Here is a 19,314-nt window from a genome sequence, read left to right on the forward strand (position 1 = left end):
GAATCGATTCCTGCTTTGCTTACAAGCCCTGAATTCAGGGTTCAGCGGTTCTCAAAATTGACCCCATATTGAAATTGAACAGGTAATATTGTTAGTTCACTGTGATCTCGCCTTTCTCTTTTCTGTAAGCACGTCATTTCCTTTCCATGAAAGAGAAATTGCCCTGTGTTTCATCCACTTCCACCGCATGTGCTTCCTGCAGCTCCCAGAAGCTTGGATCTGGAGGCTGCCTTCACGTTCGACCCAAAGCAATAAGGTTGCACCTGGCTGAATTAGTCCTGGTCTGTTCCCCTTTCTCCTCTATTATTTGGCATCTGGTTTATTCTTGTCCTGTAAAAATGGTTGGAAAGCCCCCTGAAAAATCCAATTTTAGGGCTCGCACAGGAAAGCCCTGGGACACATCCAACTTTTCACTTGGTCAGAAGCAGAGAGAATCCACCACCGAGACCGACCTAAAGGAAAATAAAGCGCGCGTCCCCTTTAACAGAGGGATGCTGGTGATGGATTGCTCCTGATCTGACTTGACTTCACAGCTGGTTCATCCAACAAGCATTGTGCCCCAGAGGAACAGGAATATTATATAACCTGCTCTGCCAGCGGAGAGTCGCGCTGCAGTGAGACTGGACTCTGCATTGGTTCTGAAAGGAGAAATGCAGAACAATGGTTGGCCTCCCTTCCCTGCCCAGAAAAAAATAACAGTCCCCAGGGGGATGGAAAAAATCAAAGTACAGCAAACGTCAACGTCTCTGGACAGCTCCTGCCAAGAGAGAGGAGCTTTTCACTTCGTGTTTGTGCACAGAGGCGTCGTTTGTGCTTGTCTCCAGGATGCACACAGTGGAATGTGCTGTTTTTTAAACTTTCTGCTTTTCCCCCAACAAATCCCTTCAGCCACAGAGTTTATCCCTGCCTGTGGCCAGCAGCACCCGTGGCCGGTGGCACACCAGACAATCTGGAAATGCCTGTTATTGCCAAAGTCCTTGTTCCTCTCGCCAAGAGATTTTTAGGAGGCGGTGTTGTCTTATTAGCTACAACAGGAACTGAGAGCCAGAACCCCGCTCTGCCACTGACACAAAGCAGCCTCAAACAAGTCACTTCCACTCTTTAGTCTTCCATTTCCCCCATCCGTGAAATGAGGCTGACCGCCTTCCTCCCAGGGAGATGCTGATCATCATGGCTGTGGAAAGCGCTTTGAGATCCTCAGGTGAAAGACATCATAGAAGTGCAAAGTGAATGTAGTATTCACCATCCTTCTCCTGAAAGTGCACTTGGCCCACAGAGCCCTCTGGCATGTCCTACTGCTGGTCACCCCCTCACCGGTAAGGCAGTGGGGACTGGTTACTTTCCAGCTGTGGTTGGGATTTGCTCATTGCTGGCACGTAGAAAGCGAGGCGGCTGAAGAGCATCAGTGCTGAGTCTGTGATCACAGGAGGTCACCGGAGTGGAAGCTGCCACACTTGATCCTGGCAGCTATCCCACCCGACCCACTGAAGAGCAATGGAAACCTGCAGCGGCTCAGCCAGTGTGCCCCGAAGGGACATTCCTGTCCTGCTTTGCCCCAAATCTGAAGATTGACTCGTTATTAAGGATCTTGGGATTGAAGGGTCTAATCCCATTGATCATTTGGCATTTGATTCATTGTCCTCTTTTGTTGACTCCCAGCACTAAATCCTTGCCAAGGTCTGCAAAGGATGTTGCACACGTTCACTGAACCCCCAGGCAATAGGTAGGAAGTGTCCCCATTGCACCAGGCTGTGGCTTACGTTGCTCCTTGGGGTGGAACCAGCATCACACCTCTGGAGTTCGTGGTGACCAGTCCCCACCTGCAAACCTCTCACCTGTCACAGAAGGAAGCAGCGTGGGTTCTGAGAGGAGATCCAACCATCAGTTACTCTGCAGGTGGGAGAAAAGCCCCTCTGCTTTTAATCTCAAGTTCAGACGGTCCATTTCCTGGCAGGCCCGCATGCTGGAAGATCAGAAACAGCCACACCTGTTGCATGAAATGGAAGAACTCGGACTCTGTCTGAAAGGAGGCTGTACGTCTTTCAATTACAGTTCTGTGTGGCTTGGTGGTGGTCTGCCCTCCCACAATTCCCAGTCTCACTGGCCCACCCCAGATCCTGCAAGAGTGCTAGGAAACCAGGTGCATGGGGGGCTCCATTACAAAGAAGCAGCTTTGGCTGTCTGAAGAATCCCCCGGAGGGAATTCCCTCTGGTTCTGGGCTGATGGGGACGGCTTAAAGCAGCAGGAAACTTCTAAACTCAGCCATGTAAAGATCTTGCTCTGCAGTCGAAATACACTTCCTGTGAGGCTAAAGACACCCATGTGGAGAGGTTGTGCCGAGTCAAGGGTGTGACCAGCGGTAAGGCGTGGGAGGGGAGGGGGGGCTCTCTTCTGTCTCCCCAGCCACTCCGAAAACAGGAGTGGCCTGAAAACACCAAGGATCTGGAGAGCAAAAGCGCTCAAAAAATGTTGGGGAAGGAGCAGGCTGAGGGCAGGGAGACCCAGCCCTTCCTCTGCCCTCGAGACTCCACCTTGCTCTCAACAGAAGGAGCAGGGAGCTCTCGCTGTCCAGTCGCCTTGTCTTCCGAAAGACTGTTTGATTTGTGGCATTCCCCGGATCATTAGCATAGCTGGGAATGTAGGTCACGGCTAGTGTATCCTTTCCAGTCTCAGCCGGTGATGCTGCGGAACCGAGGCAAGGTAACAGCCAGGAGGCTGTGTGACGTGTGCACGGTCGCAGCCTGCCGCCAGGGAGCCTGGGAAATGCGCAGGAGATCAGGTATACGGTGCGGTGTCAGTTAGAAACCACCCGCTCCCCAAACCGTGCTGGTGTCGGTTACCTTGGCAGACACAAAGATCCGCGCTGATCTGCCCAGCCAACTGTCCTTGTGAACCTCTGTGGCCACGCTCTCATCCCTGTGGGCAGGCGTGTACGGTTTGTCCCCACTTCCAGAGGTTCTCCAGTGCTTTCGGTCGGCAGGACTCTCGTGGATTCACCTGCCTTGCCCTGGCCCCGGCCCCAGCCCTTCTACCACTTGGTATTTCGCTAGCCCCAGGGGAGTCTGCCCAGACACCGTTTGTAGAACTGCTCTCCTCCGTAATGGCCTGCACCACTTACATGCCTTTCCCCAGGTTATCACAAATCCCCTCTTTTCCAGAGACTCTGGATTCTTCCAAGACCAGTGCCCTATCGCATAGCATCTACCATTGTAACTACCTAAAATCTCCCCCCTTCCTCCTCCCCCCCCCCCATGTCTGCACCTGTTACCTGCGTTCCTGGTTTGTCATGTGACTACTCACTCTCCTGTCGACTTTTAAGTGGCAATGACCTGACTGTCTCGATCACTGAGTTCCCTTAAGTGTGTAAAGTCAGTGCAAGACCCCACACGAGGAGTGAACACACAGTGCTGGACATGTGCGTTCTGGCAGCTTGGCAGTCACAAGCGTAAACCTGGAGTGGTTATCTTCAGTCATGTGGTGCGCTGCCTCGTTCCGTTTTCCTGCTGTTAACCCTGGGATGGATCACATGCCGTAGAAGTTTAAATGATACAAACCATCTCTTCGTCTCCGTGCATGTGTTCTGGGGAGATGAGTCACTGGCTCTGCCCAGCAAAGCTCATGTTATGCTGTCAGTACTGAGACGTGGTGTCTTGCCCAGTTTCTGCTTTCAGAAATCAGACTCTTCTGCTTCCTCGAGTGCTCCTTCTCAAACTGGTAATGGGCTCTCGCTTTTGTCACTAATTTTCAACCCTGACTGTTGGACACAGAAAAGTTTCTTGTTCCATTTGGCCACTTGACTGCTTTGTTTGGATTTTGTCTTGTGAGTTTTAGGTCCCACGAGCCATCAGTTCCTTTAATGTCCTGTGATCAGAGTTTGCCAGGTTTTTCTGTGGAAACTGGTGCAATCCAGAAAATATCAGGAGGAGCAGTGTCTTTATGTACTTTTAACTGGCAGTGTTACTTACAAGCAAATCATTTAACTCTTTCTTCCCGGTTTTCTTTGCCATGACACACAGAATGTCAGTGATGTTCTCTTAGCAGATAAAGTTCTTTTAAACTTCCTATGGAGTTTTTTTCTATTTACTGTGTATTTATTTGTTTTTTGTCCTCCCTTCCCGCTCTAGCAAACTCCATCAAGGTGGAAATGTACAGTGATGAAGAAGCCAGCAGGCTGCTGTCGCAGGACGAGCGGCTCATTGAGAAAGAAGACAGTGTGATTGTGGAGGACTCCCTCTCTGAGCCCCTGGGGTACTGTGATGGCACAGGGCAGGAGCCGCACTCTCCCGGCGGCATCCGGCTGCCCAACGGCAAGCTGAAGTGTGACATCTGTGGGATGGTGTGTATCGGTCCCAACGTGCTGATGGTTCACAAACGCAGCCACACGGGTGAGTGGCCGGGCAGAGGTTGCCACCGCCATTGGCAATTTCAGCAGAGACACTAAGGACTGAACGGGTCATGGAGACTTAGCAGTTCTCCCTCCACGAGGGGGTGGGGTATGTGGGATGCATTCCCCACTGGGTGAATACGGTCGTCTGCTGGGCTGTCAATCTGACACCCCTCACGCAGCATGACGTTTCCTGCCCAACGTTCGAAAGGTTTTTGTGATCTGCCCTGCGTGGAGTCTCACGAGCTGCTTGCATTTCAGGAGAGAGGCCGTTCCACTGCAACCAGTGTGGCGCTTCCTTCACCCAGAAGGGGAACCTCCTGCGGCACATCAAACTGCACTCTGGCGAGAAGCCTTTCAAATGCCCCTTCTGCAACTATGCCTGCCGCCGGAGAGACGCGCTTACCGGCCACCTCCGCACACACTCAGGTGGGTGGTTCCGGGCTCTCCCCTCCCGCTGGAGGTACCAGGTCTCCTGCTTCCATCTGGCCTAGGTACTTATCTCCCTCCCATCACCACAGCATCTGAGCATCTCCCCGTGGTCAATGTCTTTATCCGCACCACCTCCCTGCTGTGAGGTAGGGAAAGTACTGTTGTCCTCAGCTTACAGTGGGGCATTGAGACCCAGAGCGAATGAGACTCGCCCAAGGTCACACAGGAAGTTGTGGCAGAGGAGGGACTTGAACCACATCTCCTGTGTCCCAGGCTGGTGCCTGAACCACTGGACCAGCCTTTCTCAAGTCCAGGCCTGTCTTTCCCCCTGATTTCGTGGCTTTGAGCGAGTCGCTTTGTGTCCGCCTCAGGTTGCGGAGCTGGTAAGTTTGGTGCCGGGGAACCGTGCCGGTGTCTTGCCAAGAGTCTGGGAACTTCCCCGAATGCTCTGAAAACAAAGCGGTTTCTGCTTGGCTCAAGCCAGCGCTGGGCACTTTGGGGTCTGTGCTCTCTGGGGGCTGCATCTCCATATGGCACAGGACAGCCCCCATGGTTGCCTTCTTGTTGTTCATCCTGGCATCCTCACTCTGGCTCGCGGCCAGCTGCAGGTGCACCGCTGCATGGGGTGCCCCTGTGCAGTGGAAACGAGCATCGGGGGTTTTCTGCTGGTGTTTCGACAATGTCCTTTTACATGTGGCATTTGAGATGGGGCTTTTCCCCCTTGGTTCCGTGACGTAACAGCTGGCTGAGGGCGGGGGTGGGAGTGAAAGATGCCAGCTCCCTCCCAGTTCTGATCATTTTCCCTTGATTTGTGTGCATGAGTGTCTGCTCCGCCCTTGCGTTTTAAAGTTCACACAGGTGTTTGAAGCCAGCTGTGACTGTCTTCTGTTTAACCTTTTGAGTGCCAAAGGGAAACGGGTATCTCATGTGCCCGCTCCCTCTTTTTTTTTTTTTTTTTTTAAAGGGGGCAAAAACCCAGCTCTGCAGGAACTATTCTGATCAGGGTATTGCCCAGGGTCCTTTATTCAGCTGCCGCAGAATTCTTTCCCCTTCTGTGACCTTGACGGAGAGCCCTGATTATCTTAACAAGGGGCCTCACATTGCAGCCACCGAGATTTCCTTTCACAGGGGCTGAAGACTTGTCTCCCCACCTTTTGGGAACCTGTACATTTCCATCTGTGACTTGTCTGGAGATGCCAGAGGAGCAGCTGAAGAACTTGAGGCACCAGTAAGCCCAGAGCCTGTGCCCAGGGACTGATCTCTGATTACCCTCGCCTGGCAGAGCTTCTGCATTTTAGTGCTGTGTCATTTGGTGGGGTTTACAGTCATTTAGTGGGTTTGGACTTGTTGCATCTCAGGACAATTCTGCAAGGCAGGGAACAAACTCTGGTGTCTCTGCATAAACCGGAACTTAGCAAAACTATGTCGACTTGCTGGTGAAACGTTGGACTGAATCTGGCAGGGGACAGAAGTTTCTATTTGAACAGTTCTTTTCTGACCATCTTGATGCTGTTCCTGGTCGGTTTCACCCAAGGGGATAAAGTGAGAAGTGTGGCTTAGGGCTGCAGGGATAACAGGGGGCCTATAACGAGAAGATCCTTTCCCCAGACCATCCCTGCCAAAAAAAATTAAAATAAGCCAATGGTTGGGAGCAGAAACCTTAATGAGACTAACTCCAGAGGGAGCAAAGAGCCTGTCTGTTTGATCCCAGTGCATTCGGAGGTTGAGAAAAGCCAGGTAACAGGGACAGCGCTCTTCTATGCACAGAGGCCACTGTGCACCACCAGGACTCTGCTGTTCAAGCTGGCTGAGCTCTGGCCTGTTTGCCTTGAGGCTTTCAGTCATCCTAAAGAGTCCTTCAGTCTACAGCAATCAACGTCAGCTGTTGCCTTCCCTTCCACCCCCAGCTTCTCCTGCTTGTTCATGGCGATGGCTCGTGATGACGGCTTGTCCGGCTCCGATCCATTACGAAGCAGACCGGAAGGTACCTGCAGCGCTCCGCGCACAAGCTGAGTTCCATCTGGTCTGGTGCCGTTTGGTTTCTGAGCAGGGGAAGAGTTACAAAATGGGATTTAAAAAAAAAAAAAAAAAAAAGGCAGAACCAAGTTCTTTTGGCCCTTGCTCTGTACGTGTGTCAGTGCACCAGCAGGTATCTCTGGTGTCCCTGCACTCAGCGGGGAGCGGCTGCTAGTGAGCAGCTTAAGAACGGGCTGGTAAGTGCAGTTTTTGGGCAAGAGAGTGGAGCACAGGAATTGCCGTAGTGGGCCAGACCTGTGGTCCTTGTCTACAGCAGCGGCCAAGGCTGTTTGCTTCAGAGGAAGGCGCAAGGAATCTCCTAGCAGACAATTACAGAATAATTTGCTGTCGAGGGAAGTTACTGCCTGACCCCTGTTGGCTAGTGGCTGGCATGTGCCCTGAGGCATGAGGGCTCCTGTGTCTCTTTTTCTCTCTCTGTGGTACCTGAATGGTCTCATTCTCTACAGGAATGGTATTGGGTTTTTTTTTTCATTCTCTAGAAATTCTCCAGCAGTAACTTGGGCCAGCGAGTTCTGTAGGCTGCTTTGTGCAGTGTGTCACTGAGCCCCGTTTTGGGAGCCTTGACTCCGTGAAGCTGGGTGTGTGTAAAGGTGAAATTACCAGCCTTAATCAGTTCTTCAGGTGCTTGCCCAGGCCCTTGGCAGGGGATCCAGCGGTCAGTGTGGCATGTTGGCTCTTGTTTCTTCTCCTCAGGCACCCTTAACGTGAATATGGCGCTTGCGAAAAGGATCTGTTTGCCTGGGCAGAAGCCTGGCAACGTGCAGGCAGAATCAGTGCAAAGGGTCCATCCCTGTTCTAAGCTGTGTCTCCTCCTGAACATACCCAATTATATACGGGACAGATCAGCCATTCAGGTCTGGGAGGGTGGCTACTACCCGGCTCTCCTGAGGCTATCCAGCGATCCTAGGGTCTCTGTGGTATCTGAGCATTTTCCACGTAAAACGGATTGGCCATAGCAGCGTCCCTGGTGACATTCGTGGAGTGAAGGCAGGATTTGAACCCAGGTCTCCAGAGGTGAAAATCCCATATGTGCTTCAGAGGCCAGTTGGTGCAGTCACAGGGCTGTGTTCATGTCCCACCACCTCGAAGCACAGGAAGGGTTACCTTAGAGCCTTACTAGTTCTTGTGTCAGGCATGGAAATAGGACAGGCTCTGATCTGGTTTAGAATATCAAACAATAATCTTTAGAAAAGCTAATTATTAGGAAAAAGCCTCATCCGTGTGTGGCTTTCTCAGTCACAAAGAAGTGGCTATCCTGCCTTGCTGGAAGGGATTTGGGGGTTGATTTTTTCCCCCCCACCCCAACCACAGGCATGTGTGTTTCATGCCGTCCCCACTGGGGACGCCCAGGCTTTCATCTCTGAACATAAGCTGTCCAAAGGAGTGAAGTTTTCAAATCCAGATGAAACGTTCCGCGTTGCTCTGAAATAGATCAGAAGCCGCATCCCACACGTGGGACAGCTGTGATGAGACTCTTGTCCCTGGAGACCACCTTCTGTTTTAGCATTTGCTGCTCCTCGCAGCCCAGTAGATAAATGAATCGGCATCTTGTGTTCACATGACAGCTTTCCCATCATTACTGTAGAGCCTTTTTCCTCCTCAGGGTTTTTAGTGCCTGGACAGTCAAAATATCCCTTATTTCTTTGAAATCATTGCACTGTGTTTGCTTGGTATCACTGGTGCGTTAGGTGCTATCCAGACTGTTGAAACAGCCCTACTTCAACAACCCAGAAGTCCAGTTCTCTAACCATTACACCATCCTGCCTCTTTGTCACAAATTCCTCCCCCCGCTCCCCTACTCCGTGACCACAGAGTGATACACTTACTCTCTACTCGGGTGAAGTCGGGTCCCAGGAGAGCAAGCGGCTGCTACGGGGCACAGCCAAGGTGCGTTAGCAGCCCCAGCCCTGGAAATAACAGGTTTGTGCCCAGGTCTCTTGCTCAGAGAGCTGTACCAGTGTTGTCGCAAATGATGGGCTGAAACCCAGACACCTTTGCATATGGCCAATGGGAGCTTATCTAAGTCGTGCGTGTTCTGCCGTCTTCTTGTGACTAGCCAGAAGACCCTGCAATATAGGCGTGGTCAGAAAAGAGAGGAAAGCCTGCATCCTAAGGGCAAATTCCGTCTGAAGGGAAAATAACTTGGGGGTTTTTCATCCTGGAGCTTCAAAACTCTGGCCTGGAAAAACAACCTCAAGACCCTAGCCTGGTTTTCAAAAGACTTTTCTGGAGCCAAAAGTAAATGCAAATTAAAAACCAACCAACCAAGCCATTTAGGGAGCTATTTACATAAGAGCTGAGAGTGCTAGACTAATGAGAGGCAATGGAACTTTTAGTCAAGTCGCTAGCAGCTAAATAGCTAAAGATTTGGGAAATAAATTCATATTCCAACACAGACACCTGGCTGTGGTTGCAGACTACATTAGCCCATCTCCCTTGGGGCTGGGTTAAACAGATTTTCAGTTGCTGTATGAAAATAATGCTGTTTAGCTGGGTGGGAGGAAGGGGTTTACAGCTGCCATCAACTCCTCTGAAATGATTTGTAACTAGGTATTTTCATGTCGAAATTAACCCTGGCTTATTAGTTCCAATAGCCAGGCTGGAGGTTTGGTCCAGCACTGAAGCAGGGGAGATCATGAAGGAAGCTAAGTGTGGAGATGACACCTGCTTTCTCATTGTGTAGGGCATTGACAAGTAGTCGTCTGCTCCTAACGTAGTATTGATGAAGATCTTGGAATTAGTTGTCCTTTGTCTGGGGCTGGGCCAGGCCCCTGGAGATTCAGGTCTAAACCTGTCCATCCTCACCCCAAATAACCACAGCGATGGTGTAAGCCTCGCGGGCTTCAGTGAAGTTGCGCCAGCTTTTATCCCAAGGCTGAATTTGGTCCCTTAACTCCAAGCCAGTTCCATGTTGTGAAGATTCCTTGGTCAAATAGTTGTCAAATAGTGGCTTGTGCAGATGTACGCCTTGTTGGGACAGAGGCTGTTTCCTTGATGTCCGAGTTGTGATGCCCAGACTGTATTTGGCACCTTGTCAGCGGCCCAACAATGGCACGTAACTTCCCTCTATTAAAATCCAAAGCCAGACATTTCCTGCAGGGTTCTGCATGTGACTCGTACCTGTCTTGGTTGGAAGTGTAGAATCAGAGAAATGTGGGGCTGGCAGGGACCTCGAAGTCATCAAGTCCAGCCCCCTGGGCTGCGGCAGGACCAAGTAAACCGAGACCAGCCCTGACAGGTGTTTGTCCAACTTGCTTTTAAAAGTTTCCAGTGATGGGGACTCCATGAGCTCCTTTGGAAACCTGCTGCAGAGCTGAACTGCCCTGAGAGTTAGAAAGGTTTTCCTACTCTCTCACCTAAATTTCCCTTGCTGCAGACTAACCCATCACTTATCCTGCCTTCTGTGCACGTGCAGCACAATTGAGCACCGTCCTTTTCATAAGTCCTTAGCGTATTGGAAGACTGGTATCAGGTCCCTTCAGTCGTCTTTTCTCAGGACTAAACATGTCCAGGATTTGTTACCTTTCCTCACAGGTCCTCAACCTTTTGTCATTTTTGTCTCCTCTGGACTCTTTCCAATTTGTCCACATCTTTCCTAAATTATGGTGTCCAGAACTGGACACAGTACTCCAGTGCTGAATAGAGCGGGACAGTTACCTCCTGTGGCTTACATACGACATTCCTGTTGGTACACCCCAGAATCATGTTAACCTCTTGCAGCTGCATGACATTGATGATGCTCATTCAGTTTGAGATCCGCTATAACCCCCAGACCCTTTTCAGCAGCATTACCACCTAGCCCGTTATTCCCCAGTTTGTAGTTGTGCATTTGATTTTTCTTTCCTAATTTAAGTACTTTGCACTTGTCTTTATTGAATGTCATCTTGTTGAATTCAGACCGATTCTCCAATTTGTCATGGCCATTTTGAATTTTAAACCTGTCCTCCAAAATGCTTACAACCCTCCCAGCTTGGTGTCCTCGGCACAGTTTGTAATGTAGTCTATAATTACATTATAGACTGCTTTGCCGTCATCTCCTCTGAAATTGTGACGTATGGGCGAGGGGGTGCAACTGAAGGCAAGAGAGATTCGACTAGTCACCTGCGTCCGGGACCACCGCCGTGGTGTGGAGTATTTCATAAGGGGTGGGGAAGGGCTCAGGTCTCTGGCTAGAATTTAAATTGACCAAGTGCTGAGCAAGGATGCGGTAACGGGAGTTAGGATTATATAGGTTTATTTCTTCTGGCCTCTGAGCCCCACTCTAGCTGGTACACTCGCAGGTCAGTTAGTCCCTGCCCTTACCCCCGAGATAAGTGCATGATTGTGTTCCCACTCAGATTGAAATCAGGAAGCCTAGGCTCTACTAGTTCTCTTCAGATCCCTTTTTCATGTTGGAGAACTGGCTAGCAAGACTCCGGGGTCTTGTCCTATGTCAATGTTTCTCAACCTTTCAGGTAGCAAATACCTCCTAACTTCTGAACATTTTAAGAAGTACCCAACACTCAATTTTCCACTCTGAGAAATACAACCTTTTCCCCCTTTACCGCTGGTCGACTGTAATTCTCGTACAGCAGGAGAGTTCTGAGTTCTGCAGTGCTGTGTGGCTGTGGCAGATCACAAAACCCCCTGTTTTTTTCTCCCCTCCTTCCTCCACTTCTTCCTCCATATAGGAGCAAAGATCCACGCCAGCCAATCACTATGGCCTGATGGCGGGGTGACGTGGTCTTCTCCTCACACAGATGGGAACTTGTGAGGTATGAGCAGGCACAAGCCGCCCACCAGAGTGGATAGCAGCGCTCCCCATGGCCATCCCTAGGGGGGTGCAGGCCTGGGGCAAATCACACTGTGTGGGCCACCTGCCTCCCAGCTGGGAGCTGGGATCGGGCAGAAAGCAGGCAGCTGCTGCCACCTGGCTTCCCCAGAAGTCGGCAGCTTCCGCTTGCCTCCCTTCATTGGGTTTTTCACCACGTACCCCCTGCCTGTGTCTCACGTTCCCCTTGGGGTACACGTACCACAGGTTGAGAAGCTATGTCCTATACCACATCCAGTCTCAAGGCAACAGCAGTGAGAGCAGAGGACTGGCAATCTCGAGTTCTGGGTTCTGTCCCTAGTTCTGCCACTGACTCTCTGACCTCACTTCCTAGCTCTGTGCCTCAGTTTCCACCTTCTGTAAAATGGGAGTAACAGCAGACGTGTGAGGCTGCTCTAAGGTTTGCAAAGCGCTCTTGAGGTCCTCCAATGAAAGGAGCTTGATAAATAGGAAGTGATGAGGCATTATTTTTATGAGAGTGCAAAACTTGAAATGTTAAAGTTCTAGCTACGTGAGCGGATGAGGGGCAAACCATTTTTATTTCTTGAAAAATCAGCGTAGTTAAAGGTTAAACCACACGTAGCAAAACAAATAACCATTTTTCTGTAACGCAACTGAAAAAAGTCTGGGTCGGGCAGGTCTGAGCATGGCGGTTTCCGCGAGGAAAAACTCCACTGCACCCTCGGGCCCCATGATGGTGCATTCGTGACGCAGACGCCACCGTATCTGATGAGCGACACTTTCGTTCCACGCATGCACTTCCTATGAATGGTTCGGAGAACTGGGGCAAAGCGTTTCAGATTCTCGCAAGCGGGGCCGGTATCAGAATGTTACTCTGTCAGTTGGCTAAAAACACCGGACAGCCTCCCCCGCACACACCGCACAATTTCAGAGAAGTAGACTGCCAGGCAGAATACTACGCTAGCTCCAGTCTAAAAGGGAACCCAGGAATCCTGACTCTCAGTCCCATTAGACAACACTCTTTCGTCGATAAGTGGCATGTTACAGATCCTTAGTTGTGCACTGTTTGAGGCGTGGTCTGGTGGCTAGAGCAGAAGACCTGGGAGTCAGGACCCTTAACTTGTGTCCCTAGCGCCACTGCTGACTTGCTGCATAACCGTGGGCGCTTTGGTTTTCTCCGCTATGACGCGGGGAGGAGGCTTGTCAGAAACATGCTTCGTGGATGTCTGGTCGCGAGTACTGCGAGTCTGCAGTGCTGCTTATAACCAGCCTCTCTGGGCCAGGGCGCAGAACTTGTCAGGCGTATCGAACCTGGCGATGCTTCCTGCTTACCTAGAACTAGCATGAATAGGTCTTGGAAGGGCTTTAGGGACGTTCCCCGCTGACCTGTCAGAGGACTGCTCCCTCCAGGGCAGTAGATGCTGACATCTCCCTCTGGAGGGACGTAATAAACAGCTGCTCTGTCCGACTACCTCAGCAGTGCAGGATCTGGGCAGCTTCCAGATTCCTCTGATATCAAGCTCTTGGAATCTCTCGGCTCGGGAATAAGCAAATAGGAGCCCAGAATCCCACACATATGGGGATAAAAGACTTTGAACATCACTGAGTGAATGAGGCGCAGAAGGTGCATCAAATTCAACTGCAGGATTTGGTTCCACACCTTCCTTGTCCACAAACACCACATCTGCCCCACATGCCCTCCTCCTTCCTCCCGCGATCTGCCCCCTTCTTCCTTTCCTTTCCATTCCATTGAGTGGGTCCCTGTCTGCCTCGCACCCCCTCCCCCCAGTGGAGCTCATGTGGCATTTGCCACCATCACATCAATTGCTCTGCTTGTGTTTGTCCCCCTCTCTTGTCTGTGTAGATACAGTTCTTCAGGGCAAGAACTGTCCCCTGCTGTCTGTACAGTGCCTGGCACAGTGCAGCTTCCTTCTTGGCTTGTCCTAGGCACCAGGATTCATCATAATGCAGCAAATTGTCTTAAAACAATGCAAAAATCCCCATGTCCGCAGTAGCGCTGCCCCAGCCTCAGCCCAGGCAGTACCCTGCCAGCTGCCCTGGAAGCTGTGTGGTTTGATGCTGGGGGTTTGGGGTATCTGGACAGTCGTCTGCCCCTGCGGAGGGGTAACGATTTTATCTGGAGGTGCTCCGCTAATGAAAAATTCCATCCTACCGCGTCAGTGCAGCCTGCCATCTGAACGGCGAGCATGGCCCACACCGGGTAATGGCTCTGCTGTGTCTGTCGACTCTCCTGAAGTGGAATTGAGTGGCTGATCCCGAGCTCATCGGCAGCCATCAGTGGGAAAATGGGCAGAGGTGAGAGTGCTGGCCCCGGACCCATCCCTAAGCACTGCCTTCCCCTGTGCTGTCAGAGCCCGCAGGCTCTCCACAGCAATCAGTCATCAGCCAAGAACGGCCGAGCGTTCTGGGGTGAGCTGCAGCAGGCGAGGTGCGGATGTGCTTAGAGATGTGACAGAGCGTCGGGGATAGCCAGAGGTGCTGCGGCAGCACTTTCAAATATCGCCCTAAGGTTTCCGGGGTCCAGTGCTGCAGATCAGCTGCGCTTATGCCAGAGGGACAGGACCGTGTAGCTGGGCAGCTGTTGGAGAGGCACCTAATCTTGCAGCGATGGACAAGGCAGAGCAGAGTGCGCACTGGTAAAGGATGGGTCAGAGGAGGCGAATCCAAATTCCACAAGCTCAGACTTTTCCCTCCCCTTTCAAAATCCAGAAGCATCTGACATCTTGTTGCTGCGTGAAGACTGCTTGGAAGGAGAGAGCCCCTCAAGAAGGGGGGTGGGGTGAGAGCCAGGCAGCCTGAAGCCACTGAAACATATTCAGTAACATGTGGAGGAGCATGGTTCGATCAGGAGCCTGGGGGCTGGGCTCTTGGGTTCTGATCTCGGCTCTGGAAAGGCCGTTCACCCAATGATTGGAGCGGCGAGGGGCCTGGGAATGAGTCCCAACTCTTCATGGATTTGCTGTGCAGCCCTGAGCAAGTTGTCTGTCTTCTCTTGGGCCGCTGTTTCCTGGCCTGTAAAGAAGGGATCAAGCTGGCCTGCCTCCTGTGAGCGCCAGGTCAGGCATGCTGGTGTGTTTGTTTATTTCAGAGGAAGCGTCAGATTGGCTCTTGGTTAAAAATGGTGTAATTTAGAACCTGACCCGTACGTGAGGCACTAACTGGTGCATTGTACGAATTAGTAAAGGTGTTTATAAAAGCGCTTACAGGACTGAAATGCAGAGGAGGAGGATTAGATGAAGGGCCCATTTGGAGTTTGCAAGAAGGTCCGTACTGATTCGGTGCCCAGGTCAGACATACAATTGCATCAAATGCCAAGCGGTGCTTTGATTAGTCAGTGACTTTGCACATCAATATCCACTCCTTGGCAAATCCGCCTGCTCTCTGCGTCTGTCTGATTCGATCCCAGTCATTTTACGCCCTTAACACAACTGAATTGCTGCGGCGTGTGTGGCTGGCCTGCACGTAGCTGTGACGGCTTCCGGGTAATATCTGGGTTTCAGCATAATATCCGTTTTTATGGCCAGGGTCTGTTTTTTCATTTTTTCCAGTCTCCTCCCCCACAGTCGGCAAGCCCTACAAATGCAACTACTGCGGCCGGAGCTACAAGCAGCAGAGCACGCTGGAGGAGCACAAGGAACGCTGTCACAGCTATCTGCAGAGTCTGAACACGGAGCCGCAGTCACTGGCCGGCCAGCCAGGTCAGTATGTTGCCCAGTAACCGACGAGTGAATAGCTAGTCAGCCGGCATAGGCACCTGCTGGGACATCTAGTTGTTAGAGCAGAGGGAGAGTCAGGACTTCTGGGTTCTCTTCCTGGCTCTGGGAAGGCATGTGGACTAGTGGTTAGAGTAGAAAAATTGGGAGTCTGGACCCTGGGGTTCTGTTCCCAGCTCCACCACTTACTCTCGATGGTGTAATGTTGGGACACGTCGCTTGCCATTTCTTTTTTCCCACCTATGAAATGGGGATAATAGCTCCTGGAAACAGGAAAGCATAATTAATGGAAGGGTTTAAACAAAAATGCTCTGGAGATGCGGAATGAAAGGTGCTACGCGTGTGCAAATTGTTAATCTGGCAAACCAAATAAGTGTGAAGTATTATCTCGTTATTAACATCCCCTGGCCCAGAGGCCACGAGGATCAAAGCTCTCTGGAACTGAAACTTGTGCTCAGCTCATAATAGATGGCGAGTTCCAACATCTGCATCTTGGTTCAAAGAGAAAAACTAAACCCTAAAGTTCACCAAGTCCCTGCCTGCTGTCACAGCCTGCCCTCGCAGACGGGCTGAGCTAGCAGAACAGCCTGCTTACAGCGACGCTTTCTTTTTGCAGACCTGATTCACATCTGTCCCCCAGCCAGGGCAGGCTGCTCGCCTTGAGAGAGGACAAAGCAGACACTGCACTTGATTTTAGCTAAAAGGCCAGTTGGTCTGAGACTCTATCAGCCGCCTTTGTAGTTCCAGTTTCTAACACCATCATTATTGCTCATAGGCCGCCAGAGACGTACGTGGCACTTCACAGCCACGGGCCTCTCCCGAGTCTCTTACAATCCAAATCAAGCCCAACACCAAGTGTGACTCAGGTGCAAAAGTGGGAGCCGGCACTCTGGAGATGCCAGTGGGGCAAGGCTCAGTAGAGAGCCAGTTGAGGAGTATCACGTGTCCCTTTCTTCCCCAACAGCCTGCAACCATCCACCTGCCAGGGTTCGGTACTGTGCTATCAGAGCGCTGTCCACATGGACTAGATTGGCAGGGGCAGAGTCTCTGGCTTTTTGCCCAGAAAGCTCTTCTTGGGAGTGGGTTTCCCTGCTGGGCGGGGGGTCGTTGACCCAAGGGTCGTACCAATCGCTGGTATTTCAGGTGAGGGTGACCGTCATTAGGGTGGCCAGCCAAATGCTTTAACTGGGTGATTACTGCAAAAGCACCCTCCCTAGCAGCGAGAGTGACAGATTGCAGGTGGAGGTGGCGATCCCAGCAGTGGAGACGCCTCTCCTGCCATGAAGATCTGTGGCTGTAGGGGATGCTTAAAGCACAGAGATAGAGAGCGTGTCCTCTCCCCCGAGCGGTTACAGTCCAGCCCAGCCACGGCACAGGTGGGAGGGCTGCTCAGGTGAAGGTGTGTGGGGTGGGGTTGCTGGTGGAGCCCCCATAGGACTCAGCCCAGGAAGAAGTGGGTAAAGTGCTGGTGTGCAGACTGAGCCAGGGACTAGGGACCAGCCCCCAGGGGAGTTTCTCTTTTGGGGAAACAGCCCGTGGCTAAAACGAGAGGCGTGACCATGGCCCCCGCTCTTCACTTGCCACGTCTCCAGCTTGGGGAGTGGAGGCGATCTCCTCCCGTCCTGTTTGCCGCTGGCCCGTCGGGTGCTGACCGAGTGGGGTTTCCCTTGTCTTGCAGGCGATGAGATGCGAGACCTGGAGATGGTGCCGGACTCTCTGCTTCACCCCTCGTCCGATCGGCCGACGTTTATCGACCGGCTGGCGAACAGCCTCACCAAACGGAAACGCTCCACACCTCAGAAATTTGTGGGTAAGGGGCTCCCCCTGGCTTCCCGGGCAGAGCAGAGGGCGCGATGAGGGTAGGTTGGACAGCAGTTCTCGTGGCCCTGCATGTGTGAACTGGGTGCCTGCCTGGGGCCCCCTCTGAACGAGCTATGGCCCTGTACATACTAACACCACTGACCTGACACGGAGCCTCTCATCCTGCAGGACCCCAAAGTCCTGCACAGACAGGGATCCCCCCCCTGAAATGCAGTCACCTCTGGGGTGGTGGAGCACGACACCTGTTCTGCACTGGAATCCCAGCGGTGTTCAGGAGGCAGCAGAAAACTGCTCCTCCATTCAAAACTGCCGGGGGAGTGTGCGAGGAAGGGATGTAATTACGAGGGCCGACCAGGGGATCCTTAATGCTCAGGGACCCCTGTTCTGCACTCACCCAGCAGCACAGCGCCGTGCTGAGACATTGAGATCAGTGTGTGTGCAGCGCCTAGCGCGGCGGGGCCCTGATCCCTGATTTGGAGGCTCTAGGTGCTACAGTTAGAAAACACTGATTCAGTGCCCCCTGCTGAGTCACCCTCCCCTCCCCTCGAAGCACAGCACAGCACCCCCTGGCCCCAGGCTGGGGTATTAGGGTCAGTGTGATCCAGAGGGATGAGAGCTGCTGCTGAATCATGGCAGCTGGACCGTGTTAAGGCCCAGCCCTGCATGGGCTGCGGTGTGATGGGATCGCAGGCTGAGCTGTGCCGAGCGGAGTTAATCTCTAGTCGAAGGGCCTCTGCGGAGCGTGTGTGGCTTGCCCTGGGTTCTGATGCCTTGCTCCTTGCCCCCAGGGGAGAAGCAGATGCGATTCAACCTCTCCGATCTCCCCTTTGACATGAACTCCAGCTTCGAGAAGGACGTGGAGCTGGTGGCCACCCACCACCCCATCGACCCCAGTTACGGCAGCTCGCTGTCGTTTGTAGGGGCCGAGCACCTGCGCCCCCTCCGGCTCCCCTCCACAAACTGCATCTCGGAGATCACGCCCGTGATCAGCTCCGTCTACACCCAGATCCAGCCCATCCCAGGCCGGCTGGAGATCCCGGGGAGCCGCGAAGCCATCGAAGGCCACGAGGACATTTCCGAGGGGGCGCAGATAGTGTACAGGGGCCGTGACCAGGGCGTGTCGCCCAGCAACGGCTGCCAGGATTCCACAGACACTGAGAGCAACCACGAAGAGAGGACCTCGCAGCTGCTGGTGGGAAACTGCACCAGCAGCCGGCAGAGCCCGGCCTATGCCAAAGAGGACCCCAAACTGCAGGAGGGCACCCCTGCTGCCCGAGCAACGCCCAGCTCAGCCAAAGACGTCCTGCGCGTGGTGAACGAGGAAGGAGAGCAGCTGAAAGCCTTCAAGTGCGAGCACTGCCGGATCCTCTTCCTGGACCACGTGATGTTCACCATCCACATGGGCTGCCACGGCTTCAGAGACCCTTTCGAGTGCAACATCTGTGGCTACCACAGCCAGGATCGGTACGAGTTCTCCTCCCATATAGTGCGGGGGGAGCACAAAGCAGGCTAACTTGCCCTCATCTCCCCCGACTCCTCCCCCTCCGCCTAGCTCCGCCCCCTCCCGTTGGGCATGGACCTGTTTTTCTTTTATACTCCTTTGCACTGACTTTGGCTACAAAATATTTAAAAAACAAAAAAAAATCAATAATTAAAAAAACAAGAAATCCAGAGGGGGCGTTCTTAACAATTTGCCTTTTATAAACGGAGTTATTTAAATATTGTTAATGGGTTTTTTTAAAATTCTTTGTGCTTTTCCTTCCAGTCCTACCTGAGTTATTTATTAAGCTTTCTATTTCTTTGTAACTCTCTCCCTAAAGCTCTTTGAATTTTTGTCAGAGACTTGATCTGCTTCTTTCTCTGCCGAGAGGGGCGTGTAGACCTCAAGCACACATTGACGATGCAACGCGCGCGCATGTGAACACACATCGTACAGTTTAAACCTCTCCCCTCCTCCTCCGCCCCTTCCTTCTGGCTCTCTTTTGACAGTGGCTCAGGACTGAAACCAAACTGCCATGGGGCAGCCAGAACCTCAGATTAAGTGCTAAAGCAAAGAGAACTCCCCTGTTCAATAGGCCAAGAAAGCCACGAGCTAGCCACGGTGGGTGTGCGTCTGGGGAACGTGCCCCAAGCT

At 52.3% G+C, this 19,314-nt stretch overlaps 1 protein-coding gene across 4 annotated transcripts in view; it reads left to right on the forward strand.

Annotated features, from left to right (window-relative positions):
* IKZF4 (IKAROS family zinc finger 4) overlaps positions 1-18,765 on the forward strand; it is a 45,022-nt gene extending 26,257 nt beyond the window's left edge. For 3 of the 4 annotated variants that reach the window (XM_067529874.1, XM_067529877.1, XM_067529875.1), the window contains 5 exons: positions 4,126-4,386; positions 4,647-4,814; positions 15,195-15,344; positions 17,038-17,169; positions 17,969-18,765. In XM_067529874.1, the coding sequence (XP_067385975.1) occupies positions 4,126-4,386; positions 4,647-4,814; positions 15,195-15,344; positions 17,038-17,169; positions 17,969-18,693 (1,436 nt within the window). In that variant the 3' untranslated portion in view covers positions 18,694-18,765. The remainder of the gene's footprint in view (positions 1-4,125; positions 4,387-4,646; positions 4,815-15,194; positions 15,345-17,037; positions 17,170-17,968) is intronic. The other variant, XM_067529876.1, reaches the window with a different exon arrangement.
* Positions 18,766-19,314: the final 549 nt, after the last annotated feature.

This window comes from Emydura macquarii, unplaced genomic scaffold (genome assembly GCF_026122565.2).
Source record: "Emydura macquarii macquarii isolate MOO-44397 ecotype Brisbane River unplaced genomic scaffold, CSIRO-AGI_Emac_v2 contig_2994, whole genome shotgun sequence".
NCBI lineage: Eukaryota > Metazoa > Chordata > Testudines > Chelidae > Emydura > Emydura macquarii.